This window comes from Larus michahellis, chromosome 9 (genome assembly GCF_964199755.1).
Source record: "Larus michahellis chromosome 9, bLarMic1.1, whole genome shotgun sequence".
Classification (NCBI taxonomy): domain Eukaryota; kingdom Metazoa; phylum Chordata; class Aves; order Charadriiformes; family Laridae; genus Larus; species Larus michahellis.
In genome coordinates, this window is record NC_133904.1 from 30,063,667 (window position 1) to 30,081,320 (window position 17,654).

Below are 17,654 nucleotides of genomic sequence, written 5' to 3' on the forward strand. Positions count from 1 at the left end.
TGAGAAATGCAAACTGGGACTGATAGATAGGATGCCTTCAGTTTTCTTGCTGTTCCCTGCTAGTCTGAACATATGTTTCAGTGCTCAAGAGCTCTCTTGTGGAAGCAGCCCTTCGTGAGGGACTCAGAGCAACCTCTTCTGTTTCCCTGAAATTCTTATAAGGGGTTGAGCTTGATGACCTTTGATTTTGGTTGGATCAGGATACCTTAGAGCCTGGAACAGGAACTTGTAGAAGGCTCTTTTAAGCATCTATCAAAGAGTACTTACTGTATGTAAATGAGCTGCTCATTTACGGTACTGAAATAGTGCTTCAAAACTGGGAGTTCGTAAGGTCAGACTCGGGGAGACTAACTTTGCTATCTCTTTGCTCTTGCTTGCATTTTTTAATTCTGCTTTCACAGAGGAGCTGTGCTGGTGTAGAATGTCACCAGTTACCACTGAGCCTGCAAAAGGGGGTGGCAAATTAATAGGCTGTGCTGCAAACCAGAGATGTTGGATCTATGTGTCCGTTTCTGGAAGAAATGAAATCAGAGCTCCTGACCTGAGCTGCAGGGAGAAGGAGAAACCCAGCTGTGAAACCTGTTGGGTTTGAGGCAGAAGGCTTCAGGAAAGCTGCCTGAGGTGATAGGAAATGCATTTGTGTGTGTTTTAACTTCTGTCAAGGAAGAAAACCAGAGGAATACCTCATAAGCTAACCTCTAGCAAATCCACAGAATAATCTTAACTTGGTTAAGCTTTTAGAGGAACCTTGAGACACTGAAAACCGTCAGTTTTATATGTTAAAGGTCTGGCTTTTGGCAAATGCAAGTACTTGGTGGTCTGACCTGCGCTGTGGAAAAGGATGTGTGAGCGGCTGGAAATACAGTTGGAGGTTACAAGTTGGTCGTGAGGCACGCGGGCAGAATTGTTTGGTGCGAGGCAGATAGCAGCTGCAGGGGCAGGGGGGAGGCTGATAGCGGGGAGCTGCAAAAGGGCAAGAAAGCTTGAGGTAAATGGGAGAGGCCTATCTTTCTTGCCAGATATGCTGTAAATAATGTACAAACTTAATGAACCTACTAGCCAAGCGTTATTGGAAGGAGGGGGAAAAAAAACCCCATGCAGAATATAGTACTGAAGAACTGGATGAAATGTAGGTAGGATGCACAGTGTCTGTGCTTGGTAACTAATTCAGGAGAATATGTTCTATATTTGTTTAGCAGGGAGAGATAGCCATTCCTGTTCTACCACCACACACGTTGTGAGTCAGTTACAGCAATATTTTTATTTCTGAACGCTAACATCTTCCATTGCCTGTGAAGTACTAAGCACACCTCTCCTCCAGTCTTGCCATACATCTTCCACTGTGCTTGGTTTGGGTTTTGTCATGGAATTTGTGTATTCTTGGAGGGCTGACTTTCAGCATAAATGGGAGCTTAAAGCCAACAATTGCTCTTACTCTGTTAAAAACAATGAATTTAAGAAAAGAAACAGAAGTCACTTAATTGTTTTAAGGACCACTCGTGCAAATCCTGATTGTCTTGTTCTTTTTGAGGACAAAACAAAATCCACTTAATGCTGTTTGAGAATCCTCCACCAAACAATTTTTACCTGCTCCTTTCTATTTAACTGCCTTATTACTTAAGTCTTTGACTGAAGGATGTGTACACTGTGTGCATGCATACAAAATGGTCCTATTTTTTTTAATTAAATACCTGTTTTGTAATTGAAGAAGTAAGGCCAAAATCAGTCAAAAGTTTTTTTTGTTGGTGCAAGTGGTAGGTTTGTATTTTATATACTGTAGTGCATGTCTCTCAAAATCTAAATCTATTTTACTAAAAACTTAAGCGTTGGCATCCCTGTAGCAAGCACACAATGAAGTATTGTAGCTCTTTTTAGCTTGTTCCAATAGAGAGCATCCTTTAAAAAGCATATTCCCTTTCTTGAGAGATAACATATTAGGTAGTGTAAAGCACGTTAAAATGCTTTTAAACATGCATAAGCATGCTAGTCGTCTTTCTCCCTGTCCTGAGTGATTGCTGCTTGCTCTCTGCCTTTTGTTTGTGAGCTGTAGTGAACGTCCTTTTGCAGGAACTGGTGTGACGAGGAGAAACAAGACTCAAAACAGTAATAAACGGAGTGATTCATTCTTCTAAAGAAATAGTTTGGTGCATTCTGAAATGGAGGTCTCTTGTAAAAAAATCAAGTTCATGCAAGAAGAAAGCGTTTAAGTTTTTGAAAGGAATTGATTTTAAATGGAAACGCAGTTCAGAAATTAACTTCTCCTTGATAGGTGTGATGGACCGAACTCTGCTTGGCTGTCACTTTTATCATTAGTTTTTGAAGTTAGTTAAATACTTGAACTTGTGCTTTCACCTGCTACCTGTCTTCACAGGAAGGGAGAGCCTGTGTTGCTAGGTTAATTCTTAATGAAAATATTTTAACTGGTTCTGTTTCTACAGGAATCTGCAAACTAAAAAGCTTGCTTTTTCATCTGAAGTGTGTTACTGCTTCGTACTATTGATGAGATGCCAGAGGCCTTGAATGGAAACCAACATCTGTTGTTCATAGCCACTGTAGCGATTTATTTTTTTCATCTTTTTATTTGGTTCTTTATTTGATCTTAGACACATTCAAAGATGTAAGCCCTTAAGACTACAGGATAAACTAGACAAAAGTAGATATGTTTGCACTAAGAGGCTTAACTCATCCTCAGTGCAAAGGTCGCTTTTATTTTAAAAATAGAAGCTTAAAATGTGGAATCAAATGGTTGAGTTGAATCTCCCTAGTTGTATTTCTGTAGTGAGATGTTCTGTAAGAAGGAAGGTGCTTTGTGAAGTTGGTGGTTCCTGCCACGTGTAATCTTTATTGGCTGCCTCCTCCCCTTTTGTGCTGTTAGTATTTGAGTTTCACACATGGGGTTTTTTTTAAAGATTTCTTTTTTGTTGGTATTTACAGAAGGCGGATTAGGCCTTGTAACCTGACTTTGTGATGTAGCTAAAAACATGCACAAAATACTTCTGTGATGTCTTGAAAACGGGCATTTATTCTTTTAAAACTTCCTGAAAAACTAATATGGTGTTAAATGCTGATTGTCTCACACTGTAACAGCGGAGAAAAGTAATTAATGTTGCAGATGCTTCTACAATGTTCAACCTTGCATATTTTTCAAAAAAGCTTGCCAGAAAGATCTGTGATTTGCAGCAGTGGTGCAAGAATGATGTTCTGAGCTTATTGTGAACAAGAAAAGACAAAACTTGGTGCTGTCTGCTACAGTGTTTTCATCTTTCAGACAGTTGGAATCAAATGGGAAAAAGTGGTTTCTGTTCCGTGTGACTTGTCTGCTGGAGATCAGTGCTTTTGGAGGGGGGAGCAGTACGAATCCAAGGGCCCTGGAAATGGAAAGAGGAGTTACTGCTCTTAGCATTTTTAAATGCAGGTCGTTATTTAAGTAGTTCACTCTCATAGATTTAGACTCTAGGAATTTTTTCTTCCTTCTTAAACTTTAACTCTTACAGTGTACCACTAGTATGTATTGTGCTTCTACCCCCCGAAAAAAGTATAGCAGGTATTAAAGGAATCTTTTGCTTTGCGTTTTTCGTGCTAATTTTAGAATAGTCAGAAAATAGTTGTGTAGTTATCAATTTCAGCTGTAAGCAGCATGTTCTAGGGTTGAGGTTCTAGTAAGGCACCATGGAAAAAGTACATTCTTGTAATGAGACTCGATTATTGTACAGATCAGAATCTGTGGTTGCCCATAGACACTTGTATTGATCTGTATATTTGCTCTGCAGAGTACTTGAAAGACAAAATTTCTTTTGGTGTAAGATCTGGCATTTACAAGTATCTCTGAAACTCGACCTACTTATTAACTGATAAGTAAACCAGAGCCTTGTTTGCTTTTAAATAGCTCCCCCCCCCCCGCCCCCCTTATTATTTTCTAACTAAAGGGCCAATCTCACATTTTACCGAGTTACTGTGTTTCTTTGCATCGGCTCCTATGCAAAGTCTCCAGGAAAAGCAGCACTAGATGTGTTAAATGTTATTCTAGGCTATAAAATCAACACTTCAGAACTCCTTAATTTTGCTTTTTAAATATGAAGATGATTGTTGATTTGGCTGTGTTTTCAGGAGTGCTTTTAAACTCTTAAAAGTGTAAAATAGTATTTAAAAAAATGCAAATCTTCATAAGATGGATGTTGTTGAACGACTAATTTGGCTGAAAACAAAGATGTACAGTGTGGTTAAGCTGGTGTTGCTATGCTCTGCTTATAAGTGAGAATAATGCATTAGTATTGGTCTTCATAGCATGTTAGCAGTAGAGCTAGTAGGTTCTTATTGGAGGGGGGGAAGTTAAACTCTGCTTTGTGGGAAAATCTGCATCTGTTGAGGCAGAACACTAGGTGCCTTCAGCTGCTGCCAGGCGCCCCTGGTGCTCGCAGGCCGGGGAGGTGGTGTGTCCCTGGGCTTGCTCTGGGGCCAGCCATGTCCTCGGCGGGGTCGGCACGTGGAGGAGTGCACAGGGTGCTGCAAGGCTGCGAGTGCCTCCGGTTGATCCAAAGAGCTTGAAGCTGAGAGAGTTAACTTCTGAATGGCGCGACTCCAGAGGAAGGCTGTAACTTACTCTCCTCTAAAATAAAAAACTGACCAGAACAATGCTACCAATTCCACCAGTGTATGTTTTTGCTGTATCAGCCTTGAAGGTGAAGTTGACATTATTTGCCAGACTAGTTAGTTGAGGTTTCTCAGTTTGTTTTCCTTCAGTGAGTGCAAGAATTTAATTATGATTGAAAGTCTATCTTTCTTTTTCCCAGCGGTGCCTTAGATAGCATTTCAGATGTGAATTGGGGAAATTCATTATTAGATGACCCCCTCTAGATTTGTTACCTCTGAGATTCAAAGTAAACTTGCGATAGATATGCAGCATTTTGGTGTGCTGGGCGAGTTCTGTGATGTGCTTTTGGAAAGAGGGGGGAGGAACGTGGCAGTTCTCAAAATGAGTGTGGATCATGCTGCGTTGTCTGTAGCTGTTAGCTGTAAAGCTAAAGGATCATCAGTAATTCTCTACCACTCTATTCCCAAAAATGTGCCAAGAAGAATCCCTTGTGCTGATAGCACAGACTCTGTAATCTCTTCGTTATTGCCTTTATTCCTTGTGACTTTTCCAGCCATGCTGGGAGTAGGAAGGGGTCAGGAGGACAGACCTGGGGGTGGGCTGGCATTGAAAGCATGTTTGATCGCCTGGAAGAGCAAGGGGGTGCCCTGGGTAAATGCAGATTTTTGATTGAAACCTCCATGTTTCTACTGTTGCCCTCTCTATAGTGTTTTTTTTAGATGCACCTATAATGGTATTTCTAAAATGACTGCTATGCTGCTGAACAGAGGCACGTAGCCTCTTGTTTTGCTTACTGTACTAGAGCTGCAAATTGTATGATTACATCTGTGTTCCCTCTCCGTTTAGCTGTTGTCTGAAATGTAGCTTGTTCTGGTTCAACTCTGTACTGAAATATCCTAGCTTGTCGAGTGCTTCTCAGAAATACTGTATTGGGGTTTTTTTTTAACTGGATAATGTTCTTTTATTTAAATAAGGCTGTTTTTTCAAACAGGGTGATACCATGATTTCTTCGGTATTCATCCTTTCCTTTCTTCATGTGTAGTCCTTTCATCCTTGTACAGCATAAAGTGTGGCTGTCAAAACACATGAAATATTCTTGACCAAAAAGCTAAATCCAGAGACGATTAAAGCAGGAGCAGCAGGTAATAAATAAAAAGGTAGGGTAGGCTTTTTTTTTTTGCTTGGCATTGATTATGATTATCACTCGATTCCAAGCATAGTTTCAGCTTTGAGCATCTCTGACATTTCTAACAGGTGAAGGTACTACTTCTCTATATAAATGCCGATATTAACAGACAGCCCCAGTACTCATTTTATAACTGGAGCTTAAGAGCCTCTCTACTAGTGTTTTCCATCAATACTATGCTTAAAGATTAATTTGAGTTGTTCTTACATAAACATCTTGAATTCTTCTTGATGGAGAAACATTTCTGTATCTTGTTAAACATTGAAGTCCTCTTGAAAGGACAGTGAACCACATGTTGAGGTTTGACTGAGCTTGTTTCCTGAGGTGTGTGATTTTTTTAAATTTATTTTTTTGAGATACCGTGGAGAAATACCTTTTTTCCCCCTGTGTAATTGCCTGTCAATGACAGCTATATATTGCACTAGAATGCAGTACTGATCTTGTTCACATTCACTAATATATTCTTTAGAAAACAAGCTGGTCCAGTCTATTTATAAATGTCTCTTGGTGCACCTACAGGAGAGTTGAGCTTAGAAATGTGCAGTTAAGGGGATCTTCTGTGCACCTCAGGTCACAGTGCAGACCTGTCTTGAAGTGTAAGAACTGGATTGCTTTTGGATGAGATAAAACGGGAAGATGCATCCCAGCCACTGAGTGTCCACGAGACTATCCTACAGGACAGCTATTCTGAAGTAAAACCCCTGAAATGCAGCAGTGTGGCTGTCATCTCATTAGAAACAGCTGCCTTCTTTGTGCTTGCTGGCCTAAACGTAGTCTGTGATGTGTTTGTCCTTGCACTAAAGCTGTCTCCAGGTGTGTAGGAAAAAATAATTAGGGTGAGGGGAGGAGAGACTTTGTTTGCTATCAAAAGTACATAGTCTGTTCCAGAGCTGCAGAAAAGGGAAGAATTGTGGTGCCTGGAAATGGATGGAGATGGAGGACAAGCGAAGTGACAGCTTTCTGGTGTCAAAATGTGTGGGATTAAAGGAATCGTCTATTCCTGTGTCTGTTTTTCTAAGGGTATGTTTTTTTCTAAAGGTGCATTAAAGCAGTTTATTCTTCTCCATTCTCTTGGAGATGTTTTACCTATATTAAACTTCTGTGACTTTTTTTATTTGATTGGGACTCGAGCAAGTGTTTTGTTTTGTTTTTAAAATAAATTTTTAAAAAGTCCACTCTGGATTTCAAGAAGCACTTGACTACTTGGTTTCAGTTTGTGTGTCCTACAAAATCAGCAGAAATAACTTGACAGGAAGAAACAATTTGCTTCCTATTTGCAATGCTTTAACCTTGAATCGCCAGCCTGTTGCTCACTAGCTTTAACGTAAAAGGACCAAGAGACAGATGCTGTTGTAGAATCGTCACTGTACTTGAATGCTTTGTGGGCTTATTGAGGAAGTAGTTTAAACCTGTGAATTTACTATCCATTAAAATACCCCTCAAAAGAGAACTGAAAAGGTGGTTTTTTGTTAGGCTGGTCTCATAGCAAGCAGCAGCGTATACCTGCTTGAGGGACCAGGGCTTGTTTCTCTTGTGCCTGTGGTAGGGTCATATCTAAGCTTTATCGTGAAACTGTTCCCTGTTCCGCTTTGCAAAACCAGATTTCCATGTGAAAAGCTAAAGATAGGCTCCTCTGGCTTGCTAACCAAGACATATTTGTCTTTTCATCCACCCTTGCCCTAGAATCTTACTTTGTTACAGCAAAGGATAGCGGTAGTGGCTGTCTGTGTTTCAAACCCTTACCTAAGGCAAGGGGAGACTGGAAGAGAGGGGAATAAGACTAGTAATAGAAATGATTTAATGTGTGCTTGAGAGCTTAACAGGGTGATAGCAATTGCACACAGCTGGCTTGGTCCCATCAAACCTTCCTCCTCTTCCCACAAGCTTTGCATCAGACCAGTGGGATCTGCTGCTGTACCTCCACCAGCACTCCCGAGTCCTCAAATCCAGGACAGTACAGCTTGGATCCAGGCTGGCTCCTCATGTTCCGCACTGCCCTGATGATGATAAGCTGATTTCAGGCCCGCGTGCCAGTATCGTTCTGTGCTGGAGGTATGCTAATCTTCTATCTGAGAGGTGGCTGTTGTGATGCTGTCCTGTGCCAAGAACAAAAAATAATTGATCTTGTGAGTTTCTTTACTAAGGGCTGTTTGATAGGGTGTGGTGACAGGACTGGCGTGTTGCATAAACGGAACTAGAGAGCGCAGGTACTGAAATGAGAGAAGGGTTATTCTGCAGCCAAGGTATAGATGGAACCCGAGAGCTCTGTTGCCTCAAACATGGCATTCATGAGCATTTGGAGGGGAGTCAAGGTCTGTGTCTCTTAGAGCTGTTCCTTCTGCCCCATTTGCACAGTGCAGGCAAACGTTCGTGACGATGAAATTTGTAGGTTGTGTGATGTTGACTTATTTTAGGACTTTTAAATGTTAAATAAAATGGTATACAATGTTTATAGCATAGTCATTACCTTTCTTCTACTACTATTTCTAACTAGTAAATCTCTGAACATCAAATAAAAACCATGTGGGCATTGACTGTTTTGTACCAACAAGCAGCATAACCCAGACCTTCATGGCGAAGGAAGGCACCAGGACCTCTCCTCCTCTCCCCCTTTGCTGGGTTTTGTCACAGCGAAACCGGGTTGACCGAGATACTCTTTGTGTTTGCTAGAATTCCTACTGCAGAGTAGCTGAAGCTGGGGCAGGAGAGCTCTAGGTTGCGTAGAGTATTCCCTGCTGCAGAGCCCACGGAGCAATGCTGCGGCTGTGTTCAGGGGATGACAAGGAAGTGAAGATATTTTGGCATTTGAGAAGCAGCCTCTGACATGATAGGGGATCCAAAAGAATACTTCAGTTTCCTAGGAAAAAAAAACATCTGCTTGATTCTCGCACAGGCGGAGCAGGTTTGAGTGGTGATGGTGTGTGCAGTTACTCGTGAACAGAAAGGTAACTTAAAAGTTAACCATTGTGATGATTTGGAAGGCGAAATGCTCTGTTGATTTCACAGTCTTCACACAGTGCTTGGAAATTCCATGGCAGGAGTGGTTTCAGATTTCAACAGCTGGATTTTTTTTTCTTTCCCTTATTTTTTCCAAATGGATGTCACTGACAACCTGGCATGCCACAGGCGTGTTATCCTGAACTAGTCTTGGTTTTCCTAAGATGGGTCCATTTAATAATAGCTTGAATTATTGAGAAACTTTAATACTTTATACAAGTTGTAATATTTAAAATCCAATTCTTTCTCGGGAAATGTTAGCAGAACTCTAAAAATCTGTATGTTTAAATAAATATTGAGTACTTACTGTAACACAAACTGTTGTGATTGGCATGCTAGATTGCAAATTCTCTTCTTACTTGGAAGATTATTTTTAGTAATGTTACAATTTTTGAATCAAACCTGAAAGCAATCCAGTGAACAATAAGCTCTGCAGTTCTGTCTTTTGGCATTGCCTGTAGAAACACTAAGGATGAAGACTTGCAGCTTCAAAAGCACCGGCTCCCTGGATTTCATGGAGCTGGTGGAATCGGGAGAGCCTGCTTTGGACCGGGAATTCTTGTGCTCTAATGCCCAGCCTCTGGGTCTGCCTGTGTAGGCTGACCAAACTGTTCTAAGAAATATTGGAAACAACCATGCTGCCCAAAAATGTTGTTTAAAAGAACTAAAAACTGAACAACTAACCAAACTACAATAAAACCAGTAAATATGACAGTTAGCTAGTTAGTGTAGCTGAGATTACAATATATAGTCAAAACTTGGTCATGTTTTACTTGTACGTACTTTGATATCACTCTCTTTGGTGTGATGAAGGTAGCAGCTTCTTCCACCTCTCCCCACCCCGGCAAAGCATTTTATTAGACGTTCTTTCCTGCCTCTTGCAATGGAAATCTACTTCTGTTGTTTCTCCAATGTCTTGAAGGTATTTTTTAGCTACTGATTCTGAATGAGACTTTCTTTTGCTGCTCAACTCTGATGTTCAGTTAGTCCTGGTTGGGGTAAATAAAACCTTCTCTTCTTCACTAGGTTTTTCACCATGACATTTGTCTGAATTCTAGATAATCTGGGCCTGTCCGCTGCTGAAAAAAGCAATTTTGACCTTATCTGCTTCTTGAAGCAGCTGAAATGCTTCTATAGCTGTATGGTGAAATAGAGCAGGGCATGGATTTGTCTGAAAACTAACTCACCGGAAAAAAATGTTATTTTTTAAGTATGCTGGTTTTTTTTCAGTATGATTTGCTCACAAAGGCCGACGCCAGGAGCTGGAAGGTGGTGTGCAGCTTCCAAGTCTCAGGGTTTCGTAGGATGGCATCCAAAGCTTGCTGTTGTCAACACAGAAGCCTAAATGACACTGCATTTTTGCCTGGCCTTGGCATAAGCAAGCAGGATGAGATTTTTTTACTTATAGTACTTGTTTTCTTCCCAGCTATCTTTGAAAGTCTCCTGGTATGTGTGTACAGGCTAAAATTATTTCTTCCTATAAATTATCACAGGAGAAGCTGGTAACATAGTGGCAAGACAAAGGCTGCTCAGATTGCTATTAATAAATTCTGGGCATAAAAGTGACTAAGTAGGAATGTAATATGGAAGATGATGAGAAATTACTCACAATGTTAGAGTTGGTTCATAAACAACTAAAATAATTAATCTTTAGTTCTGTCTTCGTAATTACTGGCCTGTAGAGGATACATTGCTCTTGTAGAATATGTTTGTGTTTGGTCCTATAAGGTTGTGGGGTTTTGGTGGTTGTTTTGGTTGGTGGGGTGTTTTGTTTGTTAGTGCTTCTACTGGCAAATAGAAGTAGTGCTACATAAAAGCAGTGCTTTTTTTTCTAAGCAGCATTAGTGGCAGTATTTTGAATTTAGGAAGGATTATTATTTAATCATTTCAAAGTGCTTTGTCGAACTCATTATGCATATGCTCTGTATTACGTACTTGACTCTTTATTCTGCTCTAAGAGTGATCATACCATATATATGGAGAAGAGAATATACAGAGTTCTTTGGGGCTTTATTTTCTGTCCCTGAAATACATGTCGAATTATATACATCGGTTAGAGTATTTCTTGAAAAAACATTTTACAGAAGTAGAACTTCTTGTCGTTAATTTTGCTGGTTTTGATCCAAAAAGCTTGTTTGGGCGTAAGCGAGAGAGTGTAGTACGCTAACTCATTGGACTTTTGTTTAAAACTGGGTATGGAATTAGGAAATCTTGCATTTGCTGCCCTGTTCACTGAATTGAGAAGTTCTTCAACTTCCTTGGTTGTGCACGGGGAAAATAAAAAAGGAGGCAGCGTATTTTGCAGGCAGCAGACCGCGCTGGAGCGAACGCCGTAGGAGCTGGAAGCCAGGCACATGTTTTCAGACAAGGAAAACAGCAGAATCTCTGAATATCAGGGAAGATTGTTACTGTTTATTTTACGAAGAAATACTCTTAAATTCATTGGAGTTGAAATCAAGAGTTAGGCTGGGAATAGTGTTTCCTTTGTGAATGTTTTATTCGCCCCCATGTGCTTCTTGCAACAAAGTAACTCAAACGGCAGAAAACACTTTTCGAGCTGCAGCCCGGCTGTTCCCAAGAAGCTGGAGTATTGGATAGGTGTTTGTACCGGACAGAACGAAGCATCGCCTACATCTAAGGGTTCACAGAATTCATACAAAAACATTTTTGTAATTGTTCACTTTAAATTGTTTTAAAGCAAACTTTTTTAGGATAAAACAGATCATCTTGTTGGGATTTGGTGTACTTTTACTCTGGAAAGAAAAAGATCATTAACTAAGTTGCTCTTACTCCAAAGCAATGACCCTGTGTTTGTACTTTAGCCTTGCCTTGGGCTGGCGGCACATGGGGAGTTGGGGGCTCAGCTGATGAGATGCTGTGTTTTGTTCGGGTGCGGATGGTGTTTTATTGAGGATTACCCAACTGATCCAACTACGCTGCTCCTTTCGGCTTCAAGTGCAATTTGGTCATAAAGCTGGGCCAGGCCTGCTGAAAGTCTCTTTTTTCGTTGCCCCGTTGCAGGATTTTCTCTCTGTCTCCCTTGAGCTAATTAATGTAAAGCTTGAAGAACTGGTTCAGGGAGCTAAACTTGACCAAAAACTGTTTTTGTTGTCTCCTTATGCTTAATTCCTTATTCTGCAAAGAAGCCCTTGTAGCTTAGGCCGGAGAACTCAGCCCGGACATTGATCATTTCATGTCCTTCCTTTCTGCTCCATTCTTGTAGTCATTTATGACTCTAAATTTGTCGATCCTGTGGCCATCTCCACAGCCCGCAGTGTGTACTAGAGATTGGCAGCAGGATATACCTGTTATAAAAGGACAGGAAAATCCTGGCCTTTCAGGTTCTTGCACAGCATGGCACAGTCAGCAGGTGATTGCTGCCGAGCCCAGCACACTGGGGAGGAGAGAACCTAGCCAGAGGTTGTCCCAGGAAAAGTCAAACTGTCTGAAATGATTCTCTCCATGTCTGCGTAACTGGGATTCCGTGTGGAGCACGGGAACGTCTCTGGTGCCAGATGTCAGGAAGCGTCCGTGAATAACTGCTTGCTTACTGCAAGAATGGTTTGGAGAGTAAGATGTGAGAGCAAGGCTGATATTTGTGTGAATATCTGGAGTTTTCAAGCTTTGCTTGTTTTAATTGAGGCAGCTTAAATCCTGCGTCAATTCCCTGTGAGCTAGTGTTTTCCAGAACAGCTTCCGAACTCTGCAGCATACCACTTTTTAGGAGAAGGGCACACGAATCACAACTGCTGTGAGGAGTGTTAGCCCTGCATTTACTGTAGGATCCAGAGTGCTTGGCAGGACTGATCCATCCTCATCGCTTTTTGCTGTTCCTTGGAATGTCCTGCAGGCTTTGTCAGCAAGAACGGCTTTTTTCATCACCTCCGAAATTTCAAGCTGTGATGCTGACACCCTAAACAGTAGTTTGGTTCTGTGTTACACAGAGTGTTTGCAGGTACTCCATAGAAAGTTTCACATTGAGAATTAAGGGCAGAAGGGTGTCGTTAGAGGGCTGGCAGTTGAAATACCAAGGAAGGAGAAAAGTTTGTAATGCAGAACAAACAGGGGGGTTTGTAACGCAGAAGCGACAGAGGGTGCTTGATAGTTCGTTAAAAGGCATGAACTGAGCCTGACAGGTTGGGCTGGGAGGAAGTACAAGAAAAATGGAATAGTTGAGCAAGAGTCATGTAATATTTAAAAATAGCTGATTATGATTTTTTTTTTAAATACTCCTACTAAATTGATATGCTTGCTTGCTTCCTACTTGGGGAGTTTGTGGGAAAGGAGCAAGAATGGCAGTCACTGTTACTATTGCTTCTTTATCTTTCTTCTTTTTAACTGTCACTGTTAGATTTCTGACTCCTGCATCAGTACATGTTGCAAACACATCCTTTCTTTCCTTCCAACCTCGATTTATAGAGGGAAGAATGAAAGGGGGATGTGTATGTGTCAAAGAAGCAGCAATATCACACTGCATGTATCTTCGTTTTATCATTGCTATTACTGTGTTTCCGATTTCAAAATTTGACAGTGTCTTCTAATAAAATATTCACATGCATAATCGAAATACTTCTATTAATTGCACGGCCTCTCCAGCAGTTTTGACGGTCAGAGATGTGTATTTGCAAATTTTTTCGAATGCTTGACAGTGCATGTATGTTGTGAGTCTCCCATTGTCGGCTTGACGGTATGTTTCACATCAAATTGTGCGTACGTGGATTAGATGTGTGTAGCATGTAAATAATGCAGCCTGTGCATTAATCAGGAATATAATCTAATTTTTGATGGGAAGGGAGATAAATGACAATTTGCAGTTGATTGCAGTCTGTTGCTAAAATAACTAATAAGCTTTTTTGGTTTGTTTAATAGGCTGGATGGAAGGAAAACCATGCAACTTTTATGAATGAACTGAAAAATCTTCAGGCTTCAGGACTAACAACGCTTGGTCAGGCACTCAGATCATCGTTTGACTTGTTAAATCTCAATAGATTAGTGTCTGGAATAGACAACTATGGACAGGTAACAAATCTATATATAGTCTTTGGTCTTTTATATTTTTCTCTGTTTTTTGAAATTATAGTGGGGGAGAGATTTTGGTGGTTCAGGTTTGGTTTTGTGTTTTACTTTTTTTTTTTTAAATGTTGTATAACTGTGTTAAAACTTGGAACTGTGAACTTTGTTTTTCCTTCTTTTTTCTTATTACATCTATTGTACATATCCTGGAATATACTAGCACTTTTTTCCTTACTGAACTAAAAAGAAAGCAGTAGTATAAATGACTGCGACTGTAGACCCACGATTGCTGTTTGGGAGTATGTACACTGGATGGCAGCGAATCTGCTTTGCGGTTTCATGTTGTCTGTAGTGAATGTCCCGACTTCTCCAGTGTCACATCTGAAGACTGTGGTTAAAAGTGCTCTCGTTTTTGCCCCACCCTCATAATGAAATTCTGAGTTCTCTGTCTCTCTACCAATTTATATGCTGCTTTTGTGGGCTAGAGTGGTTTTTTACTGTTACTGGAGGAAAAGACTAATAATTCTAAAAATCTTCAGGGGATGTGTGTGAGTGCACAGAGCAGCACATCTTGCGTAGTTCTGTATGGCTCCACACCTATTGAAAGAAAATTACAGGATTATTTTGAAAGATTGCTTATCTTACCGTTTATTTTATAATGACAGGAATATAAGCCTATGCCTGAGTGTTAAGGTTACTCTTAGCATTCTTGCACTTTTGTCTCTAGGGAAGGAATCCATTCTTTCTGGAGCCATCTATTTTGATTACCATCACAGACGGAAACAAACTGACAAATACGGCAGGAGTTCAAGAGGAGGTAAACTTGCATTAAATTCTTTCAAGTTATGATCTTGCAGGCTGGCGCTATACTGAGATTATTACTAATTGTTTTTTACTGCTAAAAGTACTTCTGCTTCATCAGCATGTTTTACAATAGATACTAGGAACTAGCTATGCTGTCATTGCCCAGCCCCTAAATTCATAGTTCACATGGGTTTCTAGAGTGTAACTTCAGATAAGTTAGTGGATAGAGAAATGGGTTTCTTTAAAGAATAATGAATAAATTTGGGTATTGGTTTGTCAAGTACTTGAAAATATTCTTAAATCTTTCTTTACCAGCTTCATCTTCCTTTGAATTCTCCTTTGCCTGGAAGTGAACTAACCAAAGAACCATTTCGTTGGGATCAAAGGCTGTTTGCTCTAGTGCTGCGTTTGCCAGGAGCTGCATCTGCTGAACCAGAGCAGCTTGGGAGTGTGCCTACCGATGAATCTGCGATCACACAGATGTGTGAAGTTACAGGAGGTAACCAGATGTTACTTTGTTTTGGTTCACACTTAATATTTGCCTTAAAGTATTTAATTTCCTTTTTTTCAACTTCACCTCTTGCAGTTATCACAGAGTAATCTGAATTACTCTGTGTCCATGTGAACCTGTGTAGTGTTTTCTGAGCTTGGTTTCCATTAGCACAAGAGAACTTTACAATAAAACTATATACCCATCTCAGATCTTCTAGATGTGAGAGAATTTTCTTAATGCACTAGTAGGAGGGATTGGAAAACTTCTTAGATTGTCCTTCCAGATTTTGGCTTTGCTCAGTTATGAAATTTGTTATTTAAATGTTGAGTTGAGTAGGACAGGTATTATTGAGATGTTAGTTATGCTGCAGGGTTAATAAGCTAAATTTAATCTTAAAAGAACTAATTCTGGAGCCTGTTCCTTGAGGTGTTCATCAGAATTTTTTTGAATTGGTGCTTGAAAAAAAAATGTTGCGTGGGAGGGGGAAGTTTGAGAGTGCATAGGAGTTGGCAAGGTTTAGGTAGACAAAAGCAGGTAGATTACATAGACTTGGTGAAATCAGGCGTTCCTAAGACTGTTTATAAACTTGGCCTTGGCCCAGCCTGATTTAGCCTTAATGGTCTTTTTTACTAATGAGTAAAAGCTCAGCAGGTTGGGGTTTTTTTCCCTTGGTTGTATTGCATTTGAAAAGTATCTTGCCTTTTACATAAGCTTGTACAGTTTGTTGCTATTATTTTGGATAAAACTGAAAGCCTTGGCAGTGTGACTTATGTAATAAAACATTTTCCTTAATTAAGATGACTCAAAACTTGCTTTTGTATTTTCCCTGTGTAATTTCTGTCTTGCATAGGTCGTTCTTACTGCGTTCGGACACAAAGAATGTTGAATCAATGTTTAGAATCTCTAGTTCAAAAAGTCCAAAGTGGAGTTGTTATTAACTTTGAAAAGTCAGGACCGGATCCAGCTCCTATTGGAGAAGGTATTGTAACTGTGTCTTTCCCCCTAATGTTCAAGAAGAAATGTTTTGTATGCATGCAAATGTACTTGAGTGCCTTTGGTGTCCTTCCTACCAGCTTTTCACTGTAGTGTACAGGATACATTAAATGCCTAATACATTCTAAAAAAGCGATTAAGCTATAAAGCTTATATGCTTCAGTAGTGGAGCTCTGGTGTCTCTTTAAATACCCCAAATCATGATGGATGTGCTGTTCTTAGCTTTTGAGTAGTTTTATGTTTATTTATGTTTAGTCTTTGTGATATTTTTACAAGTGTTAGTTTGATCCTTGATAAGTTAAATGGTGCCATGTGTTTGCACATGTTTGTATAGACGATCTACCTGCTTGCTGGCTCTCCTCTCGCTCTTTCTCACCTCGTTTTTGAGGGTTGAGGGAATTGAATGTTTGCAGGAAGTAGTAAAGTTTGAATTACAGTGTTGTCAAAACTTGGGTTTAAAATAATTAAATCCAGGACTAGTGCATTTAAACACTTAAACATCTCTAAAGTAATCTCAGTGTTTTCATTTTCTGTACACTTTCATTGTGCTAATTGGTCACAACATGGTAAGTTTCAATTGAACGTTCTTAGCTGCAAGTGAAGAATTGTGTACAAAGAATGAGAAATTATTTTGCTAGCTGCAAGTAAAGGACTTAACAGGGAAGAGGAAAATGAACTCTTAATGTGGAGCAGTTTTTCAGATTTGCAGAAATTCATGGCTGCAAAGAAGGATAGAGAGCTGACCAGCTCATGTTTAGGAAATGTGGATGTTCCTGGAATGTCAGGAACATAATAGCTTTTAGGATCCCCCGACCATCCTAGGATAGCCAGCTTTATTCCTGCTTTCATTTTTTGAATCACCTTTTTCTTGCTGTATATATTTTTTCTCCTTTTGCTTACTTAAATGCTATTTTATTGGAAGGATTTCCTATAATGTTGTGCAGGACAGCACCTCAGCAAATTCCTGTCTCTGTTGGCCCACATGTTCTCCCATGTCGCAAAAAGCCTGGTGAAATTTGTTGTTGGGTTGCTTTTTATTTTTGTCATGCTTAAATTGTGATGCACTGTGGATATAATTGTACAAAAATTGCACTTTCCCTCTTTACCTGAATAGAGAAAGTTCTAAACTAGAGAGAAATTTGGGGGGATTTAGGAATGCTAGAAAAATCACTGTGTATATAACGCAGAGAAACCAAACTGATACGAATCTGAAAGGTGTTTTGCATAGTGTTATTGGCCAGCTATCTAAAGCAGGGAAAATGAGTTATGTACAATATCTGTACAGTGAAGAAGATTCTTTAAATGGGTGGTCTCTGCTGTGCCATTTGCTTTGAAGAGCAGGCTTTGAAGACTACTGCTGACATTCTGCACTGCTACAAACTTCTTTGCCCTCAGTGTGAAGGGCAGTCTGTGCTTGTATGCTGCAGTGGACTGGCAGAAAACACCATTCTTTCCAGTAGAGTGGGATTTAATTGATCTGTGAATTCTTACTAATTGAAAAGGTGACAAAAGCTGCTCCTTCACGATGCATCTGACTTTTCCGTAAAACTTTTCTTCACTTCTGGTTTCCACTAGTG

At 40.0% G+C, this 17,654-nt stretch overlaps 1 protein-coding gene across 13 annotated transcripts in view; it reads left to right on the plus strand.

Moving 5' to 3' along the window:
- The window catches only part of LOC141748218 (integrator complex subunit 6-like), a 67,882-nt gene that overhangs the window by 28,112 nt on the left and 22,116 nt on the right, over window positions 1-17,654 (plus strand). For all 13 annotated transcript variants that reach the window (XR_012588949.1, XR_012588947.1, XR_012588948.1 and 10 more), the window contains 4 exons: window positions 13,644-13,793; window positions 14,515-14,604; window positions 14,907-15,090; window positions 15,935-16,063. Coding sequence is in view for 10 of the 13 variants with exons in the window: in XM_074599889.1 (XP_074455990.1) it covers window positions 13,644-13,793; window positions 14,515-14,604; window positions 14,907-15,090; window positions 15,935-16,063 (553 nt within the window). In the remaining 3 variants the exon portion in view is untranslated. The remainder of the gene's footprint in view (window positions 1-13,643; window positions 13,794-14,514; window positions 14,605-14,906; window positions 15,091-15,934; window positions 16,064-17,654) is intronic.